Source organism: Delphinus delphis, chromosome 5 (assembly GCF_949987515.2).
Source record: "Delphinus delphis chromosome 5, mDelDel1.2, whole genome shotgun sequence".
NCBI lineage: Eukaryota > Metazoa > Chordata > Mammalia > Artiodactyla > Delphinidae > Delphinus > Delphinus delphis.
In genome coordinates this window covers 126,091,078-126,116,750 of record NC_082687.1, presented here as the reverse complement: position 1 = coordinate 126,116,750, position 25,673 = coordinate 126,091,078, and the positions used below count along the sequence as shown (strand labels likewise).

The 25,673-nt window shown below is 38.4% G+C and overlaps 1 protein-coding gene across 5 annotated transcripts in view; it reads left to right on the top strand.

The window, feature by feature from the left end:
• The window catches only part of SCLT1 (sodium channel and clathrin linker 1), a 264,343-nt gene that overhangs the window by 153,671 nt on the left and 84,999 nt on the right, over positions 1 to 25,673 (top strand). For all 5 annotated transcript variants that reach the window (XR_009519466.1, XR_009519467.1, XM_060011870.1 and 2 more), the window contains exons 14-15: positions 1,818 to 1,889; positions 23,809 to 23,883. Coding sequence is in view for 3 of the 5 variants with exons in the window: in XM_060011870.1 (XP_059867853.1) it covers positions 1,818 to 1,889; positions 23,809 to 23,883 (147 nt within the window). In the remaining 2 variants the exon portion in view is untranslated. The remainder of the gene's footprint in view (positions 1 to 1,817; positions 1,890 to 23,808; positions 23,884 to 25,673) is intronic.

Sequence of the window (25,673 nt, the reverse complement as noted above, 5' to 3'; positions counted from 1 at the left end):
TTACCTGCATCATTTCTAGATACTAAAAGAACACTTTTAAAAAACTATGTGAGAGACAGACAGACATGATTGGGCTTATAAGAACCAAAATTATTTTATTCTAGGAACCTTCATGACTTAGTTTCAGCTTGAATATTCCTTATCTATAATGGGGATAATAACTACTTCATCATGTTGTTGTGAGAATTAATGAGATAATGACACGTAAAGCACTCTGGACAGTTCATAACACATTAAATCTCAATAAATGCTAACTGTGATTGTCACTGACCTGTAAATAGGGTGGGTTGATTTTTAATATAATTTTTCATAGGAAAAGCTACATCAAATTATAACCTAAAATGGAACGGAAATGGACCCACATATAATATGCTCGGCAGGCCTTCCAAAAGATAACTCTAGTTTGATTAACTAAAGTATATAGCAGTGTTGTAAATGTTCTACAGAAGGTTTACATCATGTTTGAGAAATAATCCATTTTATAAGATGCTATAAAATTTCCAAAAACCTTTGGGTCATAAATGTGTACTGATGATATATCATCAGGATCAATATTCTTCATGGTCTTTTTAAAAACATGAGTAGGGACTTCCCTGGTGGCGCAGTGGTTAAGAATCTGCCTGCCAATGCCGGGGACATGGGTTCGAGCCTTGGTCCGGGAAGATCCCACATGCCACAGAGCAACTAAGTCGTGTGCCACAACTACTGAGCGTGAGCTCTAGAGCCCGCGAGCTACAACTACTGAAGCCCACACGCCAAGAGCATGTGCTCCGCAACAAGAGAAGCCACCACAATGAGAAGGCCGCACACTGCAACGAAGAGTAGCCCCCGCTCACCACAACTAGAGAAAGCCCACGCACAGCAACAAAGACCCAACACAGCCAAAGATAAATAAATAAATTTATTAAAACATGAGTAGATATTAGAAAAAAATATTGTCTTAGGAGCCACCCTGAGGAGATGTGACTAATTCTTGAAATTACTCTGTACACATAAATTCTGCTATTTCTGAAGATATTTAACTGCTAATTAAAATAAGGGTTTTTCTTATAAAGTAATGTGACACTGAAATATGATGTGTACTATAAAAATATTCTTCTGTTTATAAAACAAAAGTGCCTTAAAAGTTATTAATTACATTTTTAGTGTATATTTCAGTTTTTCTCCTGACTTGCTCTGTGGTAGCAGATCTCAAAGTATTGTTCAGGTGGTCTGCAAAATCATACCTACTTTCATAATTAGAGTAAAACAGTTTGCTTTTTTCACAGTCATTCTCTCATGACTTTGCAGGGTTGTCTTCCAGAAGTTGATGGTATGCAACAACACAACAGCTTGAACATGGAAATAGATATGAGAGTCTAGCTATCTTCTATTAAGCCATAGACATTAAGGAAATTTGCAAAAATGTAAACTAATAACACTTTTCTAAAATTTTTTTAATTTTTGGGAAATACACATATTTTCACAAAAGTGTATTTTTTGTTAACCTGTAATGACTTTAGTTATTATTTATAAAGGGATTAATAAGTAATTATTTTGAAATTTTCTGTTTTCATTTCTAATATGGTAAATTTTAATTGAAAGAGAACCCGTTATAAAGACCAAAATTTGACAAACACATTAGGAGACATCATCCTGTTCACTTACTTCCACTGTTATGATAAATTCTTGACTCTTTAATACATCGTGTGCTTATCCTTTATGCCCTAAAAGTTATAGTTTTATTTTTTATCAAAATTATTATTCTAAATGTTTTTATTGGATGTTAATTATTTTTACTGTAGACCTAAATAATTCATAGATATCTTAATTTACAGGTTGCAAATACAAGAAAACAATATAATGTACAGATTTCTCGACTAACAGAAGAACTTTCAGCCCTTCAAATGGTATGTTAGAAAACTATACTGCTATTTTCTTCTGAATATTGTTTACTTTAAAGGCCAGGAAACGTTTTTTTTAACATCTTTATTAGAGTTTAATTGCTTTACAATGTTGTGTTAGTTTCTGCTGTATAACAAAGTGAATCAGCTATACATATATCCCCATATCCCCTCCCTCTCGCGTCTCTCTCCCACCCTCCCTATCCCACCCCTCTAGGTGATCACAAAGCACCGAGCTGATCTCCCTGTGCTATGTGGCTGCTTCCCACTAGCTATCTATTTTACATGTGGTAGTATATATAAGTCCATGCCACTCTCTCACTTCGTCCCAGCTTACCCTTTCCCCTCCCCATGTCAAGTCCATTCTCTATGTCTGCCTCTTTTTTCCTGTCCCACCCCTCGGTTCTTCAGCACCATTTATTTTTTTTTAGATTCCATATATATGTGTTAGCATACAGTATTCATTTTTCTCTTTCTGACTTACTTCACTCTGTATGACAGTCTCTAGGTCCATCCACCTCACTACAAATAACTCAATTTTGTTCCTTTTTATGGCTGAGTAATATTCCATTGTATATATGTGCCACATCCTCTTAACAGGATACATATTATTGCACATTCATTTATTCAGAAGATACCTATTAAGCCAGGAACTGTAATAGATGCTAGGAAAAGAATAAAAATCAAAGGTAAACGTGTTATCTGCAGTCTTGGAACTTATGGTCTAGTAGGAAAGATGGATGGCATTTATCACGTTTTACTATGATTACATTTTTGGGACAAAGAATGCACAGGGTGCTGTTGAAGCATCCATCTGTAGCTGATACCATATGCTGAAGTTCATCTGAGAGACCAGGAAGAAAGAAAAAGTATACATGATGGTGGGAAAGGAAAGACAGTCTTTCCAAAAGAAATGAGTACTCAAGGATGAGTAGGCAAAGAAGGGAGAGGAAAGAGTGCTTGTGTGACTAGAGGTGGAATTAAATATATAAATTTAACTTGAAGATCTGATGAAATGGAATTTAATAACCTTGTTCACAGGGGCATAAAAGTACAAGTATTTCCAGAGATTGGGAAGATATTTTCAACTTTACAGACTCTCATCTTTCCTGAATTTCCATATCACTTTTAATCTTTCTTACAAAATTTAGCAATGAATTATATCTTGTCATAAATATTATACATTGTATTATGCCTCTCTTTCTCTGTCTCCTTGTCTTCCTTCTCAGTCCCTCCCTCCCCCTCTGTCTTTCTTCATGAAAATCTTATCTTCCCAAGTAGATTGTAAGCACTTCAAGGTAGAAGAGTCTTATGTTTTCCTTTATTTTCCCCATTGCCTAATACACTATTTTGCACAGTATGTTTTCAATAAATCCTTATTGACTTATTGATATTTAAGCACCTCTGAAAGAATGATCACATCTTTTCCACATTCTACAAACCAGTGTACATGATGAGACCTTAGTTATTGTATGTGGGTCCTGAGAGTTTTAGAACAAGAACAGTGTTACTTTTTGGTTGTTTAATGTCATTTGTTCTAACACTATAGGAACATTAAGTAAAATTAATGGGATGCAGTGTGGCCAATTAGTCATGTCTAATTGTTTGTTGTTTTTCAGTTTTACTTCCTCTTCTGTCATCTTGCTATTTCGCTTGTTCTCTTACATGGACTGATTTAACTATCAAAAGATTTACAACTTTGAAGAAGAGGGGTTTTACCCCAGTCTAGGATTATTTACTAAATTATAAACTCTGGAGGGACAAGAACATTATTTATTTCTATTTAGGAATGTGTACTAGGTAAGACCTGCAGGGATTTTAAAAATAACTCTTAGCTGTGTAAAAACCAGACCTATGTAAACTCACTTTAGAGTAAAAAGAAGACATAATTTCAGATTATTACAGAACGTGCTTCTTAGGATTTATAGTAAAACATTTGTAACTCATAGCTAAGTGGATTTTTCTAAAGATATTAAATATTATCTGATGTCATGTTGGTTTGGTGAAAAAACTGTACTAATTGAAGTGTTTGAAATATTAAGGATTTAGAGGTATATTTGAAGAAAGACATGTTCAGCTACTTTAAAAAGCAGATTTTCTCAGGAAACTCAGACTACAGTTTGAGGCATAATAACCTAATGTTGACTATTTATTTCTATTCTTCATTACCAGTTTTACCACCTATGCACTAAACATGAAGTCAGGGAGGGAAGTTAAGCATACTTTAGCTAACCCAAAGCTAAGTTGTGCTTGCAGGAAGGATAAAGTCTTGTATTTTAGGTTAATGTGTAGATTTTTTGGATAGGTTTAAGAAAAGGCCAGAGGGAGTCTGTCTCAAGCCACATATCTCATATGCAGCATATGTTTCTCTTCAAATACTCAAGGTTTTACTTCTGCCAAGTAGCAGAGGTTTTTTGCTAATCTATAGCAAATTAGGGAGAGGATTGGTTATATGTGCCCAAATTTATACATGTAAAATGAAACATTCATTATGATCTTTTTTTTGATCCATGAATTTTTTAGAAGTCTAACTTCAAATTCCCCAATACATGGGTATTTAGACTCCTTTTTATTACTAATTTCTAATCTGGTTAAATAGAGACCACAGATCATGGTCTATATGATATTGATTCTTAATATTTGTTGAGACTTTCTTTATGGTACACTATGAGGATATGATTTTGGAAGCACTCCATGAGTTCTTGAAAAAATTTCTAGTACCATTTGGTCATTTCTTGTCCAAAAGGTAGGAATATTGGTGGTGATTAATATCTGAAAAGCTTTTAATAGTAATTTTAAATGTTTGCTTTAGTTTTTAGTGTATTTCTGATAGAATTCTTGTATTTCTCCTTAAAGGTTTCTACTTTTCTGTCTCATTTTAACTTTGTTATCTCAGGTTAAGTAAATATTCAACCATTGTCGTTTGGCAGTTATATGGTGGGTTAGATAAAGAGAGATGCATAACACATTTATAACATATCTTTCTTTATATGCTACTCACCAGACCCAGAAGTGTGATCTAACCTTATTATTAATATCTACATTAAAAATCATTTGGGAATCATATCATAGATGCAGAAAAAGCATTTGACAAAATACAGCACCCATTCATGATAAAAAAAAATCTCTCAGTAAACTAGGAACAAAGGGAAACTTCCTCAGTTTTGTAAAGAATATCTATAAAAAATCTACAGCTGTGGAACTGAAAGCTTTCCCACTAAGATCAGGAACAAGGCAAGGGTGTCCCCTCTCACCACCTCTTTTCAAGATCATACTGGAAGTACTAGCTAATGCAGTTTGACCCCCCCCCCCAAAAAAGGAAGTAAAAGGTATGCAGGTTGGGAAAGAAGAATTTGTTTTCAGATAACATGATTATCTATGTAAAAAGTCCAAAAGAATAAAAAACTAAAAACCCTGGAACAAAGAAGTGATTATAACAAGGTTGTAGGATACAAGGTTAATATACAAAAGTCAATTGCTTTCCTATATACCAGCAATAAACAAGTGGAATTTGAAATTGAAAACACAGTCTCATTTACACATTGTCATTTGCATTAGCACCCCCAAAATTAAGTAGTTAGGTGTAAATCTAACCAAATATATATGAGGAAAACTACAAAACTCTGATGAAAAACAGCAAAGAAGAACTAAATAAATGAGGATAGCCCATGTTCATGGATAAAAAGACTCAATATTGTCAAGATGTCTTTTCTTCCCAACTTGATCTATAGATTTAGTGCAATTCCAATTGAAATTCCACCAGGTTATTTTGTGGATATTAGCAAACTGATTCTAAAGTTTGAATGGAGAGGCAAAAGACCTAGAATAGTCAATACAACATTGAAGAAGAAGAACAAAGTCGGAGGACTGACACTGTACTGCACTTCAAGACTTACTTGAAACCTACAGTAACCAAGACAGGGTGATATCAGTGAAACAACAGACAAATAGATCAATGGAACAGAACCCAGAAATAGACCCACATGAATACAGTTAGCTGATCTTTGACAAAGGAGCAGAGGTAATACAATGGAGCAAAGATAGTCTTTTTTTAACAAATGGTGCTAGAACAATTAGGTATTCACGTGAATGAATCTGGATAGAGAACTTACATAAAAATTAATTCAAAATGGGTCACAGATCTAAATGTAAAATGCAAAACTATAAAACTCCTAGAAGATAACATAGGAGAAAAATCTAGATAATCTTGGGTTTGGCAATGAGCTTTTAGATACAACACCAAAGGTATGATCCATGAAAGAAACAACTGGTGAGTTGGACTTCATTAAAATTAAATTTTTCTGCTCTGTGAAAGACACTATCAAGAAAATGAAAATTGGGGCTTCCCTGGTGGCGCAGTGGTTGAGAGTCCGCCTGCCGATGCAGGGGACACGGGTTCGTGCCCCGGTCCGGGAAGATCCCACATGCCGCGGAGCGGCTGGGCCCATGAGCCATGGCCGCTGAGCCTGAGCGTCCGAAGCCTGTGCTCCGCAACGGGAGAGGTCACAACAGTGAGAGGTCCGCGTACCGCAAAAAAAAAAAAAAAAAATTATAAAGAAAATGAAAATTGAAATCATATATTGGGAAAAAATATTTACAAAAAAACCCATATCTAATAAAGGACTATTACCCAAAATATACAAAGAATCCTTAAAACTCAACAGTAAGAAAACAACTGGATTTAAAAAATTGAGCCAAAGACCTTAACAGACACCTCACCAAAGATTTACAGATGACAAATAAGTAAATGAAAAGATACTCCAAATCCTATGTAAAAATGCAAATTAAAACAACAATGAGATACCACTCGTTACACCAAATAAGTGCCAGATATACCTATTACAATGGCCAAAATCCAGAACACTGACACCACCATATGCTGACAAAGAGCAATAGGAACTCTCATTCATTGCTGGTAGGAATGCAAAATGGTACAGCCACTTTTGAAGGGAGTTTGCTGTTGTCTTACAAAAGTAAATACACTCTTACCATAGGATCCGACAATTGCATTCCTCTGTATCTAGCCAAAGGAGTTGAAAACCTTATGTTCACAAAAAACGTGCACATGGATGTTTATATTATAGCAGGCTTTGTCATAATTGCCAAAACTTGGAAGCAACCAAGATGTCCTTCAGCTGGTGATGGATAAACAAACTGGTACATCCAAACAATAGAATATCATTCAGCACTTAAAAGAAATGAGCTACGTCACCATGAAAAGACACGGGGGAAACTTAAATGCATATCACTAAATTAAAGAAGCCAGTCTGAAAAGGTTACATAGTATATGATTCCAGCTATATGACATTCTGGAAAAGGCAAACTATGGAGACAGTTAAAAGATCAGTAGTTATAAGGGCTTAAGGAGGAGAGAGAGAGAGATGAATAAGTGTAGGCAAAGCATAGAAAATTTTAAGGACAGTGAAACTACTTTATATGATACTATAATGGTGGATATATATCATTATAAATTTATCCAAACCCATAAAATGTACAATACCAAGAGTGAACTCTAATGAAAACTATCGCCTCTAGGTGATAATATTGTGTGATGTAGGTACATAAGTTTTAACAAATGTACCACTCCATCGTGGCATGTTGATAATGGGGAAGGCAATGTATGTATGGGGGCAGGAAGTGTAGGAGAAGTCTGTTAACTTCCCCTCAATTGCTGTGAACCTAAACTGCTCTTAAAAAATAGTCTATTCAAAAATTACATGAGGTGAGTTATGAACATAGGAGAAATCCCAAATTTCACACCAGAAAATTACCTTTTCATAGATTAGCAACTTATTGTATGAACATATTTAGAACATTAAAGTTATATTTCTTGGAGGGACCTTCAAGGTGGTGGAGGAGTAAGGCATGGAGATCACCTTCCTCCCCACAAATACATCAAAAATACATCTACATGTGGAACAACTCATACAGAACACCTACTGAACCTGGCAGAAGACCTCAGACTTCCCAAAAAGCAAGAAACTCCCAACGTACCTGGGTAGGGCAAAAACAGAAGAAAAAACAGAGTCAAAAGAATAGGGACAGTACCTGCACCTCTGGGAGGGAGCTGTGAAGGAGGAAAAGTTTCCACACACTAGGAAGCCCCCTCAGTGGTGGAGACGGGGAGTAGGCAGTGGGGAAGCTTCGGAGCCACAGAGGACAGCGCAGCAACAGGGATGCAGAGGACAAAGCGGAGAGATTTCCACACAGCGAAACCCTGCCAACCAGCAATGACCAGCCTGACAGGATTGTCTGCTCACCTGCCGGGGCAGGTGGAGGCTGGGAGCTGAGGCTCGGGCTTCAGAGGTCAGATACCAGGGAGAGGACTGGGGTTGGCTGTGTGAACACAGCCTGAAGGGGGCTAGTGCATCACAGCTAGCCGGGAGGGAGTCCAGGAAAAAGTCTGGACCTGCCTAAGAGGCAAGAGACCATTGTTTCGAGGTGTGCGGGGAGAGGGGCTTCAGATCACTGCCTAAACGAGCTCCAGAGATGGGTGCAAGCCGCGGCTATCAGCATGGACACCAGAGACAGGCATGATACGCTAAGGCTGCTACTACAGCCACCAAGAAGCCTGTGTGCAAGCACAGGTCACTATCCACACCTCCCCTCCCAGAAGCCTGTGCAGCCCGCCACCGCCAGGATCCCGTGATCCAGGGACAACCTCCCTGGGAAAACAAACGGCACACCTCAGGCTGTTGCAACGTCACAAGGGCCTCTACCACCACAGGCTCACCCCACATTCCGTATCCCTCCCTGCTCCTGGCCTGAGTGAGTCAGAGCCCCCGAATCAGCTGCTACTTTAACCCCATCCTGTCTGGGCAAAAAACATGTCAGAGGGCGACCTACATGCAGAGGCGGGGCCACACCCAAACCTGAACGTCAGGAGCTGTGCGAACAAAGAAGAGAAAGGGAACTTTCTCCCAGCAGCCTCAGGAGCAGCAGATTAAATCTCCACAATCAACTTGATGTACCTGCATCTGTGGAATACCTGAATAGACATCGAATCATCCCAAAATTGAGGCGGTGGACTTCGGGAGCAATTGTAGACTTGGGATTTGCTTTCTGCATCTAATTTGTCTCTAGTTTTATGTTTATCTTAGTTTAGCATTCAGAGCTTATTATCATTGCTAGATTTGTTTATTGATTTGGTTGCTCTCTTCCTTTATATATGTGTGTGTGTGTGTGTATTTTCCTTTTTCTCTTTCCATGAATGTGTAGGTGCATGCTTCTTGGTGAGATTTTCTCTGTACAGCTTTGCTTTTACCATTTGTCCTAGAGTTCTATCTGTCCATTTTTTTTTTTTGGATAGTTCTTAGCGCTTGTTATCATTGGTGGATTTGTTTTTTGGATTGGTTCTCTTCTTTCTTTTTCTTTTATTACTTTTTTATTTTTTTGTTTTAAAAAATATTTTCCTTATCTTTTATTTTAATAACTTTATTTTATTTTATTTTATTTTTTCTTCCTTTTGTTCTCCCTTTTCTTCTGAGCCCTGTAGCTGACAGGGTCTTGGTGCTCAGGCTGGGTGTCAGGCCTGAGCCTCTGACGTGGGAGAGCTGAGGTCAACATTGGACCACCAGAGACCTCCCGGCCCCACGTAATATCAAATGTTGAAAGCTCTCCCAGAGATCTCCACCTCAACATAAGACCCAGCTCCACTCAACGACCAGCAAGCTACAGTGCTAGTCACCCTATGCCAAAAAACTTGCAAGAGAGGAACACAACCCCACACATTAGCAGGGAGGCTGCCTAAAATCATAAGTTCATAGAAACCCCAAAACATACAAATAGACATGGTCCTGCCCATGAGAAATGCAACATCCAGGCTCATCCGCCAGAACACAGGCACCAATCCCCTCCACCAGAAAGCCTACACAAGCCACTGAACCAACCTTACCCACTGGGAGCAGACACCAAAAACAACAGGAACTACAAACCTGCAGCCTGTGAAAAGGAGACCCCAAACGCAGTAAGTTAAGCAAAATGAGAAGACAGAGAAATTCACAGCAGATGAAGGAGCAACGTAAAAATCCACCACACCAAACAAATGAAGAGAAAATAGGCAGTCTACCTGAAAAAGAATTCAGAGTAATGATAGTAAAGATGATCCAAAATCTTCAAAATAGAATGGAGAAAATACAAGAAACGTTTAACGAGGACCTAGAAGAACTAAACAGCAAACAGACAATGAGGAACAACACAATAAATGAAATTAAAAATTCTCTGGAAGGAATCAATAGCACAATAACTGAGGCAGAAGAACGGATAACTGACTTGAAAGATAAAAGAGTGGAAATAACTACTGCAGAACAAACTAAAGAATAAAGAATAAAAAGAATTGAGGACAGGATCACAGACATCTGGGACAACAGTAAATGCACGAACATTCGAATTTTAGGGGTGCCAGAAGAAGAAGAGAAAAATAAAGAGACTAAGAAAATATTTGAAGTGATTATAGTTGAAAGCTTTCCTAATATGGTAAAGGAAATAGTCAATCAAGTCCAGGAAAGGCAGAGTTCCATACAGGATACATCCAAGGCGAAACACGCCAAGACACATATTAATCAAACTGTCAAAAATTAAATACAAAGAAAAAATACTAAAAGAAGCAAGGGAAAATCAACAAATAACATACAAGGGAATCTCCATAAGGTGAACAGCTGATCTTTCAGCCAAAACTCTGCAAGCTAGAAGGGAGTGGCAGGACATATTTAAAGTGATGAAAGGGAAAAACCTACAAATCAAGATTACTCTACCCAGCAAGGATCTCATTCAGATTTGACGGAGAAATTAAAACCTTTACAGCCAAGCGAAATTTAAGAGAGTTCAGCACCAGCAAACCAGCTTTACAACAAATGCTAAAGGAACTTCTCTAGGCAGGAAAAAGAAGACAAGGAAAATACCTACAATAACAAACTCAAAACAATTAAGAAAATGGTAATGGGAACATACATATCGAGGACTACCTTAAATGTAAATGGATTAAGTGCTCCAATCAAAACACATACTGCCCAAAAGGATAATAAAACAAGACCCGTATATATTCTGTCTACAGGAGACGCACTTCAGACCTAGGGACACATACAGACTGAAAGTGAGGAGATGGAAAAAGATATTCAATGCAAATGGAAATCAAAAGAAAGCTGGAGTAGCAATTCTCATATCAGACAAAATAGACTTTAAAATAAAGACTATTACAAGAGACAAAGACAGATGCTGCATAATGATCAAGGGATCAATCCAAGAAGAAGAAATAACAATTGTAAATATTTATGCACCCAAACATAGGAGCACCTCAATACATAAGGCAAATGCTAACAGCCATAAAAGGGGAAATTGACAGTAACACAATAATAGAAGGGTACTTTAACACCCCACTTTCAACAATGGATAGATCATCCAAAATGAAAATAATGAAACACAAGCTCTAAATGATACATTAAACACGATGGACTTAATTGACATTTACAGGACATTCCATCCAAAACCAACAAAATACACTTTCTTCTCAGGTGCTCATGGAACATTCTCCAGGATAGATCATATCTTGGGTCACACACAAATCAAGCCTTGCTAAACTGAAGAAAAGTGACATCATGTCAAGTATATCTTCAGACCACAACGCTATGAGACTAGATATCAATTACAGGAAAAAATCTGTAAAAAATACAAACACGTGGAGGGTAAACAATACGCTACTAAATAACCAAGAGATCACTGAAGAAATCAAAGAGAAAATAAAAAAATACCTAGAAACAAATAACAATAAAAACATGATGACCCAAATCCTATGGGATGCAACAAAAGCAGTTCTAAGAGGGACGTTTATATACCTCAACAAACAAGAAGCATCTCAAATAAACAACCTAACCTTACACCTAAAGCACTAAAAGAAGAACCAAAAAAAACCCAAAGTTACCAGAAGGAAAGAAATCATAAAGATCAGATCAGTAATAAATGAAAAGGAAAAGAAGCAAGCAATAGCAAAGATCAATAAATCTAAAGCTGGTTCTTTCAGAAGATAAATTGATAAACCATTAGCCAGACTCATCAAGAAAAAAAGGGAGAAGACTCAAATGAATAGAATTAGAAATGAAAAAGGAGAAGTAACAACTGACACTAGAAATACAAAACGATCATGAGAGACAACTACAAGCAACTGTATGCCAATAAAATGGACAACCTGGAGGAAGTGGACAAAGGCTTAGAAAAACACAGTCTTCTGAGACTAAACCAGGAAGAAAGAAAATATGAACAGACCAATCACAAGCACTGAAATTGAGACAGTGATTAAAAATCTTCCAACACACAAAAGCCCAGGACCAGATGGCTTCACAGGTGAATTCTATCAAATATTTAGAGAAGAGCTAATACCTGTCCTTATCAAACTCTTCCAAACTATCGCAGAGGGAGGAACACTCCCAAACACATTCTATGAGGCCACCATCACCCTGATACCAAAACCAGACAAAGTTGTCACACAGAGGGAAAACTCTAGGCCAATATCACTGATGAACATAGATGCAAAAATCCTCAACAAAATACTAGCAAACAGAATCCAACAGCACATTAAAAGGATCATACACCATGATCAAGTGGGGTTTATCCCAGGAATGCAAGGATTCTTCAATATACACAAATCAATCAATGTGTTACACCATATTAACAAATTGAAGGAGAAAAACCTTATCATCATCTCAATAGATTCAGAAAAAGCTTTTAACAGAATTCAACATCAGTTTATGTTAAAAACACTCCAGAAAGTAGACATAGAGGGAACTTAACTCGACATAATAAAGGCCATATATGACAAACCCAAAGCCAACATTGTTCTCAATGGTGAAAAACTGAAAGCATTTCCACTAAGATCAGGAACAAGACAAGGGTGCCCACTCTCACCACTATTATTCAACATAGTTTTGGAAGTTTTAGCCACAGCCATCAGAGAAGAAAAAGAAATAAAAGAAATCCTAATTGGAAAAGAAGAAGTAAAGCTGTCACTGTTTGCAGATGACATGATACCATACACAGAGAATCCTAAAGATTCTACCAGTAATCTACTAGAGCTAATCAATGAATTTGGTAAAATAACAGGATACAAAATTAATGCACAAAAATCTCTTGCATTCCTATACACTAATGATGAAAAATCTGAAAGAGAAATTAAGGAAACACTCCCATTTGCCATTGCAACAAAAAGAATAAAATACCTAGGAGTAAACCTATCTAAGGAGACAAAAGACCTGTATGCGGAAAACTGTAAGACACTGATGGAAAAAAATTAAAGATGATAAAAACTGATGGAGTGATATACCATGTTTTTTTTTTTTTACATCTTTATTGGAGTATAATTGCTTTACAATGGTGTGTTCGTTTCTGCTTTATAACAAAGTGAATCCGTTATACATATACATACGTTCCCATATCTCTTTCCTCTTGCATCACCCTCCCTCCCAACCTCCCTATCCCACCCCTCTAGGTGGTCACAAAGCACTGAGCTGATCTCCCTGTGCTGTGCAGCTGCTTCCCACTAGCTATCTATTTTATGTTTGTAGTGTATATATGTCCATGCCACTCTCTCACTTTGTCACAGCCTACGCTTCCCTCTCCCCATATCCGCAAGTCCATTCTCTAGTAGGTCTGTGTCTTTATTCCTGTCTTACCGCTAGGTTCGTCATGAATTTTTTTTTTTCTTATTCCATATATATGTGTCAGCATACGGTATTTGTCTTTCTCTTTCTGACTTACTTCACTCTGTATGACAGACTGTAGGTCCATCCACCGCCTTATAAATAGTTCAATTTTGTTTCTTTTTATGGCTGAGTAATATTGCATTGTATGTATGTGCCACGTCTTCTTTATCCATTCATCCAATAATGGACACTTAGGTTGTTTCCATCTCCTGCCTATTGTAAATAGAGCTGCAATGAGCATTTTGGTACATGACTCTTTTTGAATTATGGCTTTCTCAGGGTATATGCCTAGTAGTGGGATTGCTGGGTCATATGGTAGTTTTATTTGCAGTTTTTTAAGGAACCTCCATACTGTTCTCCATAGTGGCTGTACCAATTCACATTCCCACCAACAGTGCAAGAGAGTTCCCTTTTCTCCACACCCTCTCCAGCATTATTGTATGTAGATTTTTTGATGATGGCCATTCTGACTGGTGTGAGATGATATCTCATTGTAGTTTTGATTTGCATTTCTCTAATGATTAATGACGTTGAGCATTCTTTCCAGTGTTTGTTGGCAGTCTGCATATCTTCTTTGGAGAAATGTCTATTTAGGTCTCTGCCCATTTTTGGATTGGGTTGTTTGTTTTTTTGTTATTGAGCTGCATGAGCTGCTTGTAAATTTTGGAGATTAATCCTTTGTCAGATGCTTCATTTGCAAATATTTTCTCCCATTCTGAGGGTTGTCTTTTGGTCTTCTTTATGGTTTCCTTTGCTGTGTAAAAGCTTTGCAGTTTCATTAGGTCCCGTTTATTTTTATTTCCATTTCTCTAGGAGGTGGGTCAAAAAGGATCTTGCTGTGATTTATGTCATAGAGTGTTCTGCCTATGTTTTCCTCTAAGAGTTTGATAGTGTCTGGCCTTACATTTAGGTCTTTAATCCATTTTGAGCTTATTATTGTGTATGGTGTTAGGGAGTGATCTAATCTCATACTTCTAGATGTACCTGTCCAGTTTTCCCAGCACCACTTATTGAAGAGGCTGTCCTTTCTCCACTGTACATTCCTGCCTCCTTTATCAAGGATAAGGTGACCATATATGCGTGGATTCATCTCTGGGCTTTCTATCCTGTTCCATTGATCTATATTTCTGTTTCTGTGCCAGTATCATACTGTCTTGATTACTGTAGCTTTGTTGTATAATCTGAAGTCAGGGAGCCTGATTCCTCCAGCTCCGTTTTTCGTTTTCAAGATTGTTTTGGCTATTCGCGGTCTTTTGTGTTTCCATACAAATTGTGAAATTTTTTGTTGTAGTTCTGTGAGAAATGCCGTTGGTAGTTTGATAGGGATTGCATTCAATCTGTAGATTGCTTTGGGTGGTATAGTCATTTTCACACTGTTGATTCTTCCAATCCAGGAACATGGTATATCTCTCCATCTATTTGTGTCGTCCTTAATTTCTTTCATCAGTGTTATAATTTTCTGCATACAGCTCTTTTGTCTCCTTAGGTAGGTTTATTCGTAGATATTTTATTCTTTTTGTTGCAGTGGTAAATGGGAGTGTTTTCTTGATTTCACTTTCAGATTTTTCATCATTAGTGTATAGGAATGCAAGAGATTTCTGTGCATTAATTTTGTATCCTGCTACTTAACAAATTCATTGATTAGCTCTAGTAGTTTTCTGGTACCATTTTTAGGATTCTCTATGTATAGTATCATGTCATCTGCAAACAGTGACAGCTTTACTTCTTCTTTTCCGATTTGGATTCCTTTTATTTCCTTTTCTTCTCTGATGGCTGTGGAAAACTTCCAAAACTATGTTTTATAAGAGTGGTGAGAGTGGGCAACTTTGTCTTGTTCCTAATGTTAGTGGAAATGCTTTCAGTTTTTCACCACTGAGGACGATGTTGGCTTTGGGTTTGTCATATATGGCCTTTATTGTGTTGAGGAAAGTTCCCTCTATGCCTACTTTCTGCAGGGTTTTTATCATAAATGGGTGTTGAATTTTGTCGAAAGCTTTCTCCGCATCTATTGAGATGACCATATGGTTTTTCTCTTCAGTTTGTTAATATGGTGTATCACATTGATTGATTTGCATGTATTGAAGAATCCTTGCATTCCTGGAATAAACCCCACTTGATCATGGTGTATGATCCTTTTAATGTGCTGTTGGATTCTGTTTGCTAGTATTTTGTTGAGGATTTTTGCATCTATGTTCATCAGTGATATTGGCCTGTACTTTTCTTTCTTGGTGACATTCTTGTCTGGTTTTGGTATCAGGGTGATGGTGGCCTCGTGGAATGAGTTTGGGAGTGTTCCTCCCTCTGCTATATTTTGGAACAGTTTGATAAGGATAGGCGTTAGCTCTTCTCTAAATGTTTGATAGAATTCGCCTGTGAAGCCGTGTGGTCCTGGGCTTTTGTTTGTTGGATGATTTTTAATCACAGTTTCAATTTCAGTGCTTGTGATTGGTCTGTTCATATTTTCTCTTTCTTCCTGATTCGGTCTTGGCAGATTTTGCATTTTTAAGGATTTGTCCATTTCTTCCAGGTTGTCCATTTTACTGGTATACAGTTGCTTGTAGTAATCTCTCATGATCTTTTGTATTTCTGCAGTGTCAGTTGTTACTTCTCCTTTTACATTTCTAATTCTATTGATTTGAGTCTTCTCCCTTTTTTTCTTGATGAGTCTGGCTAATTGTTGATCAATTTTGTTTTTCTTCTCAGAGAACCAGCTTTTACTTTTATTGATCTTTGGTATCATTTCCTTCATTTCTTTTTCATTTATTTTTGATCTGATCTTTATGATTTCTTTCCTTCTTCTAACTTTGGGGTTTTTTTTGTTCTTCTTTCTCTAATTGCTTTAGGTGCAAGTTTAGGTTGTTTGTTCGAGATATTTCCTGTTTCTTAAGGTAGGATTGTATTGCTATAAAGTTCCCTCTTAAAACTGCTTTTGCTGCATCCCATAGGTTTTGGGTCGTTGTGTCTCCATTGTCATTTGTTTCTAGGTATGTTTTGATTTCCTCTTTGATTTCCTCAGTGATCACTTTCTTATTAAGTAGTGTATTGTTTTGCCTCCATGTGTTTGTATTTTTTACAGGTCTTTTCCTGTAATTGATATCTAGTCTCATAGCATTGTGGTCAGAAAATATACTTGATACACTTTCAGTTTTCTTAAATTTACCAAGGCTTCATTTGTGACCCATGATATGATCTATCCTGGAGAAGGTTCCATGAGCACTTGAGAAAAATGTGCATTCTCTTGTTTGGGGGCAGAATGTCCTATAAATATCAATTAAGTCCATCTTGTTTAATGTATTATTTAAAGCTTGTGTTTCCCTATTTATTTTCATTTTGGATGATCTGTCTATTGGTGAAAGTGAGGTGTTAAAGTCTGCTACTATGAATGTGTTACTGTCGATTTCCCCTTTTATGGCTGTTAGTATTTGCCTTATGTATTGAGGTGCTCCTATGTTGGGTGCATAAATATTTACAATTGTTATATCTTCTTCTTGGATCAATCCCTTGATCATTATGTAGTGTCCTTCTTTGTCTCTTGTAATAGTCTTTATTTTAAAGTCTATTTTATCTGATATGAGAATTTTACTCCAGCTTTCTTTTGGTTTCCATTTTCATGGAATATCTTTTTCCATCCCCTCACTTTCAGTGTGTATGTGTCCCTAGGTCTGAAGTGTGTGTCTTGTAGACAGCATATATATAGGTCTTGTTTTTGTATCCATTCAGCCAGTCTGTGTCTTTTGGTGGGAGCATTTAATCCATTTACATTTAAGGTAATTATCAATATGTATTTTCCTATTCCCATGAGAAAATGGGAAGAAACAATTAAGAAAAATTGTGTTGGGTTTGTTATTATAGGTCTTTTCCTTTTCTTGTGTTTCTTGCCTAGACAAGATCCTTTAGCATTTGTTGTAAAGGTGGTTTGGTGGTGCTGAACTCTCTCAGCTTCTGCTTGTCTGTAAAGGTTTTAATTTTCCATCAAATCTGTATGAAATCCTTGCTGGGTAGAGTAATCTTGGTTGTAGGTTTTTCTCCTTCATCACTTTAAATATGTCCTGCCAGTCCCTTCTGGCTTGCAGAATTTCTGCTGAAAGATCAGCTGTTAACCTTATGGGGATTCCCTTGTGTGTTATTTGTTGTTTTTCCCTTGCTGCCTTTAATATGTTTTCTTTGTATTTAATTTTTGATAGTTTGAGTAGTATGTGTCTTGGCGTGTTTCTCCATGGATTTATCCTGTATGGGAATCTCTGTGCTTCTTGCACTTGATTAACTATTTCCTTTCCCATATTAGGGAAGTTTTCAACTGTAATCTCTTCAAATATTTTCTCAGTCCCTTTCTTTTTCTCTTCTTCTTCTGGAACCCCTATAATTCGAATGTTCGTGCATTTAATGTTGTCCCAGAGGTCTGTGAGACTGTCCTCAGTTCTTTTCATTTTTTTTTCTTTATTCTGCTCTTCAGTAGTTAATTCCACTAGTTTAGCTTCCACTTATCTGTTCTTTTGCCTCAGTTATTCTGCTATTGATCCCTTCTAGAGTATGTTTAATTTCATTTATTGTTTTGTTCATCATTGCTTGTTTCCTCTTTATTCTTCTTGGTCCTTGTTAAATGTTTCTTGCATTTTGTCTATTCTATTTCCAAGATTTTGGATCATCTTTACTATCATTATTCTGAGTTCTTTTTCAGGTAGACTGCCTTTTTCCTCATTTGTTAGGTCTGGTGGGTTTTAACTTGCTCCTTCATCTGCTGTGTGCTTTTGTGTCTTCTCATTTTTCTTATCTTACTGTGTTTGGGGTCTCCTTTTTGCAGGCTGCAGGTTCGTAGTTCCCGTATTTTTTGATGTCTGTCCCCAGTGGCTAAGGTTGTTTCAGTGGGTTGTGTAGGCTTGCTGGTGGAGGGGACTAGTGCCTGTGTTCTGGTGGATGAGGCTGGGTCTTGTCTTTCTGGTGGGCAGGTCCACGTCTGGTGGTGTGTTTTGGGGTGTCTGTGGCCTTATTATGATTTGGGGCAGCCTCTCTGCTAATGGGTGGGGTTGTGTTCCTGTCTTGCTAGTTGTTTGGCATAGGGTGTCCAGCACTGTAGCTTGCTGGTCGTTGAGTGAAGCTGGGTGTTGGTGTTGAGATGGAGATCTGTGCGAGATTTTTGCCGTTTGATATTTTGTGGAGCTGGGAGGTCTCTTGTGGACAAGTGTCCTGAAATTGGCTCTCCCACCTCAGAGGCACAGCACTGACTCCTGGCTGCAGCACAAAGAGCCTTTCATCCACACGGCTCAGAATAAAAGGGAGAACAAGTAGAAAGAAAGAAAGGAAGGGAGGGAGGGAGGGAGGGAGGAAGGAAGGAAGGAAGATAAAGAAAGAAGATAAAAGAAAATAAAATAAAGTAAGGTAAAATTTTAAAAAAAGCAAAAACAAATGGACAGATAGAACCCTAGGGCAAATGGTGAAAGCAAAGCTATACAGACGAAATCTCACACAGAAGCATACACATACACACCCAGAAAAAGAGGAAAAGAGAAAAAATAATAAATCTTGCTCTCAACGTCCACCTCCTCAATTTGGGATGATTCGTTGTCTATTCAGGTATTTCACAGATGCAGGGTACATCAAGTTGATTGTGGAGATTTAATCCGCTGCTTCTGAGGCTGCTGGGAGAGATTTCCCTTTCTCTTCTTTGTTCACACAGCTCCCGGTGTTCAGCGTCGGATTTGGCCCTGCCTCTGTGTGTAGGTTGCCGGAGGGCATCAGTTCTTCGCTCAGACAGGACAGGGTTAAAGGAGCCGTTGATTCGGGGGCCCTGGCTCACTCAGGCTGGGGGGAGGGGGGGATACAGAGTGCGGGGCGAGCCTGCGGCGGCAGAGGCCAGCGTGACGTTGCACCAGCCTGAGGCGCACCGTGTGTTCTCCCGTTGTCCCTGGATCATGGGACCCTGGCAGTGGCGGGCTGCACAGGCTCCCCAGAAGGGAGTTGTGGAGAGTGACCTGTGCTTGCACACAGGGTTTTTGGTGGCGGCAGCAGCAGCCTTAGCATCTAATGCCCCTCTCTGGGGTCCGTGCTGGTAGCCGCGGCTCGCGCCCGTTTCTGGAGCTCCTTTAAGCAGCGCTCTTAATCCCCTCTCCTCGCGCACCAGGAAACAAAGAGGGAAGAAAAAGTCTCTTGCCTCTTCGGCAGGTCCAGACTTTTCCCTGGACTCCCTCCCGGCTAGCCGTGGTGCCCTAACCCCTTCAGGCTGTGTTCACGGCGCCAGTCCTCTCCCTCTGCTCTGACCAGAGCCCGAGCCTCAGCTCTCTGCCCCGCGTGCCCCAGTGGGTGAGCAGACAAGCCTCTCGGGCTGGTGAGTGCTGGTCGGCACCGATCCTCTGCAGGAATCTCCCCGCTTTGCCCTCCGCACCCCTGTTGCTGTGCTCTCCTCCGTGGTTCCAAAGATTTCCCCCTCTGCCACTTGCAGTCTCCACCCGGTAAGGGGCTTCCTAGTGTATGGAAACCTTTCCTCCCACTGGTGCAGGTCCCTCCCACTGGTGCAGGTCCCGTCCCACTGGTGCAGGTCCCTCCCACTGGTGCAGCTCCCTCCCACTGGTGCAGGTCCCTCCCACTGGTGCAGGTCCCTCCCACTGGTGCAGGTCCTGTCCCTGTTCTTTTGTTTCTGTTTATTCTTTTTTCTTTTTTTGTTTTGTTTTTCTTTTTTTTTTGCGTTACGCAGGCCTCTCACTGCTGTGGCCTCTCCCGTTGCGGAGCACAGGCTCCGGACGCGCAGGCTCAGCGGCCATGGCTCACGGGCCCAGCCGCTCCACGGCATGTGGGATCTTCCCGGACCGGGGCACAAACCCGTATCCCCTGCATCGGCAGGCGGACTCTCAACCACTGCGCCACCAGGGAAGCCCTATTCTTTTTTCTTTTGCCCTACCCAGGTACGTGGGGAGTTTCTTGCCTTTTTGGAGGTCTGAGGTCTTCTTCCAGCATTCAGTAGGTGTTCTGTAGGAGTTGTTCCATATGTAGATATATTTCTGATGCATCTTGATGAAGAATGCTGCGATGTGATGATCCAACTTTAGTATTCTTAATCTTTAGTGTACTTCTCTGCAAGGACTGCAAGCCTTGATGACTCATTGGTTACAAGAAAAAGCCAGACATTGAAAACCAATGCAATATTGTTGCATTTGAATATTAACGTTTTCAAACACAGACTACTGAAGATATGTTTTCTGACTATAGGTTCTTCACTGGATAAACACCTCTGTGGCATGCTATTCAAGCCACCTTGGGTGTCGGGAAAGGAGCCTTCCGCTGCTCCTGCCAGATGTACTGTGGTCATATCCTGAGGCCTCTGGGTATGGTTCTGGGTAGGGATAACAGTGCCAGATGTTGACAGAGGCTCACGTCCTTGCGAAAGATCTGCTAGTGTTGGAGGGTCTTCGGCAGAGGCGAGGGATGGCTGTGGCTCACCGTGTGGACAAGGACACTGGCAGCAGAAGTTCTGGGAAGTACTCCTTGGCGTGAGCCCTCCCAGAGTCTCGATATACCATGTTCTTGGACTGGAAGAATCAACATTGTGAAAATGACTCTACTACCCCAAGCAATCTACAGATTGAATGCAATCCCTGTCCAAGTACCAATGGCATTTTTCACAGAACTAGAACAGAAAGTTTCACAATGTGTATGGAAATAGAAAAGACCCCGAATAGCCAAAGCAATCTTGAGAAAGGAAAACAGAGCTGGAGGTCTTAGGCTTCCTGACTTCAGACTATAGTACAAAGCTACAGTAAAGAAGACAGTATGGTACTGGCACAAAAACAGAAGTATAGATCAATGGAACAGGGTAGAATGCCCAGAGATAAACCCACGTACATATGATCACCTTATCTTTGATAAAGATAATATACGGTGGAGAAGACAACCTCTTCAATAAGTGGTGCTGGGAAAACTGGACAGCTACATGTAAAAGAATGAAATTAGAACACTCCCTAACACCATACACAAAAATAAACTCAAAATGGATTAAAGACCTAAATGTTAGGACAGACACTATAAAACTCTTAGAGGAAAATATAGGCAGAACACTCTATGGCATAGATCACAGCAAGATCCTTTTTGACCCACCTCCTAGAGGAATGGAAATAAAAGCAAAAATAAACAAATGGGACCTAATGAAACTTCAAAACTTTTGCACAGCAAAGGAAACCATAAACAAGACGAAAAGACAACCCTCAGAATGGGAGAAAATATTTGCCAATGAAGCAGCTGATGAATGATTAATCTCCAGAATATACAAGCAGTTCATCACCTCAATACCAAAAAACAACCCAATCCAAAAATGGGCAGAAGACCTAAATAGACATTTCTCCAAAGAAGATGTACAGCTTGCCAACAAGTACATAAAAGGATGCTCAACATCACTCATCATTAGAGAAATGTAAATCAAAACTACAATGAGGGGTCACCTCAGACCAGTCAGAATGGCCATCATCAAAAAATCTAGAAACAATAAACCCTGGAGAGGGTGTGGAGAAAGGGGAACACTCTTGCACTGTTGGTGGGAATGTAAATTGATACAGCCACTATGGAGAACAGTATGGAGGTTCCTTAAAAAAGTACAAATAGAACTACCATATGACCCAGCAATCCTACTACTGTGCACTTACCCTGAGGAAACCATAATTCAAAAAGGTTCATGTAGCACAATATTCATTGCAGCACTATTTACAATAGCCAGGACGTGGACGCAACCTAAGTGTCCATTGACAGATGAATGGATAATGAAGATGTGGCACATATATACAATGGAATGTTACTCAGCCATAAAAAGAAACAAAATTGAGTTATTTGTAGTGAGGTGAATGAATGTAGAGACTGTCATACAGAGTGAAGTATGTCAGAAAGAGAAAAATTAATACCATATGCTAACTCATATATATGGAATCTAAAAAATAAAATAAACATGGTTCTGAAGAACCTAGTGTCAGGACAGGAATAAAGATACAGCCTTAGAGAATGGACTTGAGGACACGGGGAGGGGAAAGGGTAAGCTGGGATGAAGTGAGAGAGTGGCATGGACATATATACACCACCAAACGTAAAATAGATAGCTAGTGGGAAGCAGCCACATAGCACAGGGAGATCACCTTGGTGCTCTGTGTTCACCTAGAGGGGTGGAATAGGAAGAGTGGGAGGGAAACGCAAGAGGGAGGGGATATGGGGATATATGTATATGTATAGCTGATTCACCTTGTTATACAGCAGAAACTAACACACCACTGTAAAGCAGTTACACTCCAATAAAGATGTTAAAAAATATAAAGTTATATATCTTATACACTAACAGTTCTATCTTAGATTATCTTAGATTAATCTTAGATTATCTTAGATTAATAATCTTATTTACAACATAGGTTTAAAGATCTTCATTATAATCAGAGTTCATTAATTTGGGATCATAATTTAGAAGCTTATTTTGAACTTGAAAAACAGGTTGTTATATAGTATTTCTGTAAAATAAAGTTATGATAAAGATAATTGAATATTAGCACTGTACTGTCAGCAAAGCAGGTTCATCCAGCGCATAATAGTAGAAAATAACCACACCCATTCTCAAAAATAGAGAAAAACAAATAGCTGTGAAGAGCCAGTCGTTATAATGATTGTTCTTAGTTTTAGTTTCATTTGCAAAATTTTACATTTATTGAGTATTGATATGCTTGTTTGATTTTTACTGATTAAAACCTTTTGAGTCAGAAATGTTTTATGTTCATGTTAATGAAACATTTTTACTGTGTCTACTGGCTGCTTATAAGTTTTGCAAAAGAAAATTAACTGTTCTAGAATTTCTATACCCATGCATCTTTTAGGCCATAGGTTATCCTATGGTGTTGTGTCACTGTCTAGTTCTATGTTACCTTTTAAAATATGTGGTAAGAGTATATGAAAAGGAAAACTGTAATATGAGAAAGGGGTCTCATTTATTTTTTTCTCCCCAGAATCCCTCAGCCTCTGTTTTCCATCTAGTATGTTTACTTAGAACTTCTTGGCGTTCTATGCCAGAGGTGATCTCTGAAATCCTGAGATAGGTAGTTCTTTAAAGATTTGAGTTTTTCGTTTTTGTTTTTTTCCCCTAATAATCAATATGGTCCTGCTATACAAATAGGGTAAGTGTGGTATTCTTATTATGAACATATCATCTTCCTTTCTGTTTTTCCCCATTTTTCTTAAGGTTTTACAAATATATTTATTTACCACATGATTTGAATTTATAGGAGTGTGCTGAAAAACAAGGCCAAATTGAACGAGGCATTAGGGAGAAAAAAGCAGTGGAAGAAGAACTAGAAAAGGTAAAGGGAAAAAGGAAAAAATAACTACCTAAAACCCAACTGCAAGTATTCAGCATTACTGTCTGCTTTCATCATACTATCTACTAGCAACCCCTATATTATAAGTATTCTCCTGGTGAGTGCTTTTATTTGCTTGGAATATTTTCAGAATCTGCATTTAAGTACTGGTATTGCCTGTATACATTTCTTAACAAGAGTGGCCACATTATTTGAACTTTTTACTTAAAGGTATAAATTTTACAAAGTAACTGTATTCCTTGCTTAGACCTCATCCCAATATTAAATTTTATTTTGTCTTCTTTTTAAATTTTCTGCCAACTCTTATTGGGTGTAGGCCATCTATAAATATAAAAAGTATATATAACCAAAAAAATTATAAAATGCTATGATTTTTACCTTTTTAAAAACACAGAGTTTTAATCACAGTTAGGAAAGAATATTTACCCCAGTGACATTTGAGAACGAATATTGCAAGAAGTCTATAGTTTGAAATTTACTTCTTACTTAGATAACTCTTTTTATTTAGCAGTAAATATCCCACTCTTTTAAAATACCTTGGGGAGAAAAAGAGCTAAATTTGATTCAGCAAATCAAATTGTGTTTTAGGTGCTGCATTAGGAACTTTCATAGAGAGGTTAAGTAATTTACCCAATGTTAAAAAAATAGTAAATGGTAGAGTCAGAGTTTGATTTTCAAAGAAGAGCTGTGTGTTATAAAAAACATGTTATATCTGTATTATTGATATAAAAGATTATGACAACATCAGATAATAAAAGAGTAATTTACAAAGGAGAATATAGTATATAATCCCATCTGTGGGGGAAGAAAAAAAGAAATATACATATTATGTTCAGGGTAGGCCATTCATGGTCACCACTCCTACAAGGTTGATCCCTTCTGAGTTTCCCTCTGTTATGGAATAGGGCTAGGTCCCATTTAGATTGGACCTGCCATCAGGGTTTGGGATGAATTTTTTTAATATCACATGGCATAGGTTAAGGAATAGGCTTTATTGGGGAAATGTAAAACCTACAAGACTAAAGGCAACAGGTAAAGAGAAGTCACAGCTTTCTCTTCTCCCACTGTTCCACAGACAAGTATGCTATAGTCAAAATACTGCTGGTCCTGCAGTATAGGTCTGTATTTTAGTAGCAGGACATTGACATTTTGATACTCTGTCTTTTTGTAGAGCAGGAGTGACAAAGCAGTCTTGTCAGTGGGAGAAAACACAGGTTACTTGGCCAAGCATTCTGGATTGGAGGGTACCTGTGTGTAGGGTGTGTCTGAAAATGTGAACTGCCTAGCACCTGGAGACCTTGCAGTTCATGGGATGCTACAGCCTCTCTGTCATAGGTGGAAGCCCAGTCTCACAGGAAGCAGAGCTTGAATACAACCACTTCTGCTAGGGAAGGGGAAACCCCCATTTCAGCTAGATCGTTGTCTGGTTAACCTAGAGATTCTGGACTCATCACTTTCAGATAGTTCTACTCATTGCACCACAGTATGTGTCTGTACTTTTGAATATTGCAATACAGAATTGTCTTAAAAGTGGTCATCAAAGAATCAAAGCAGTTGTCTCCAAGTGGTAACATTTAGAGTATTTTTTTAATTTCAGCTATTTTATATTTCTTTCTAGCATTTATTAAAACTATTTGAATGGTATAATGAGCCTGAATAATTTCAAAAAATAAGCAATTACTTTATATGTCAGTTTTCAGCATTTTATTTTGTAAATGTGAAACAACCAAAATTAATTATTGATATATTCTGATGTTATAATGGGACAGATG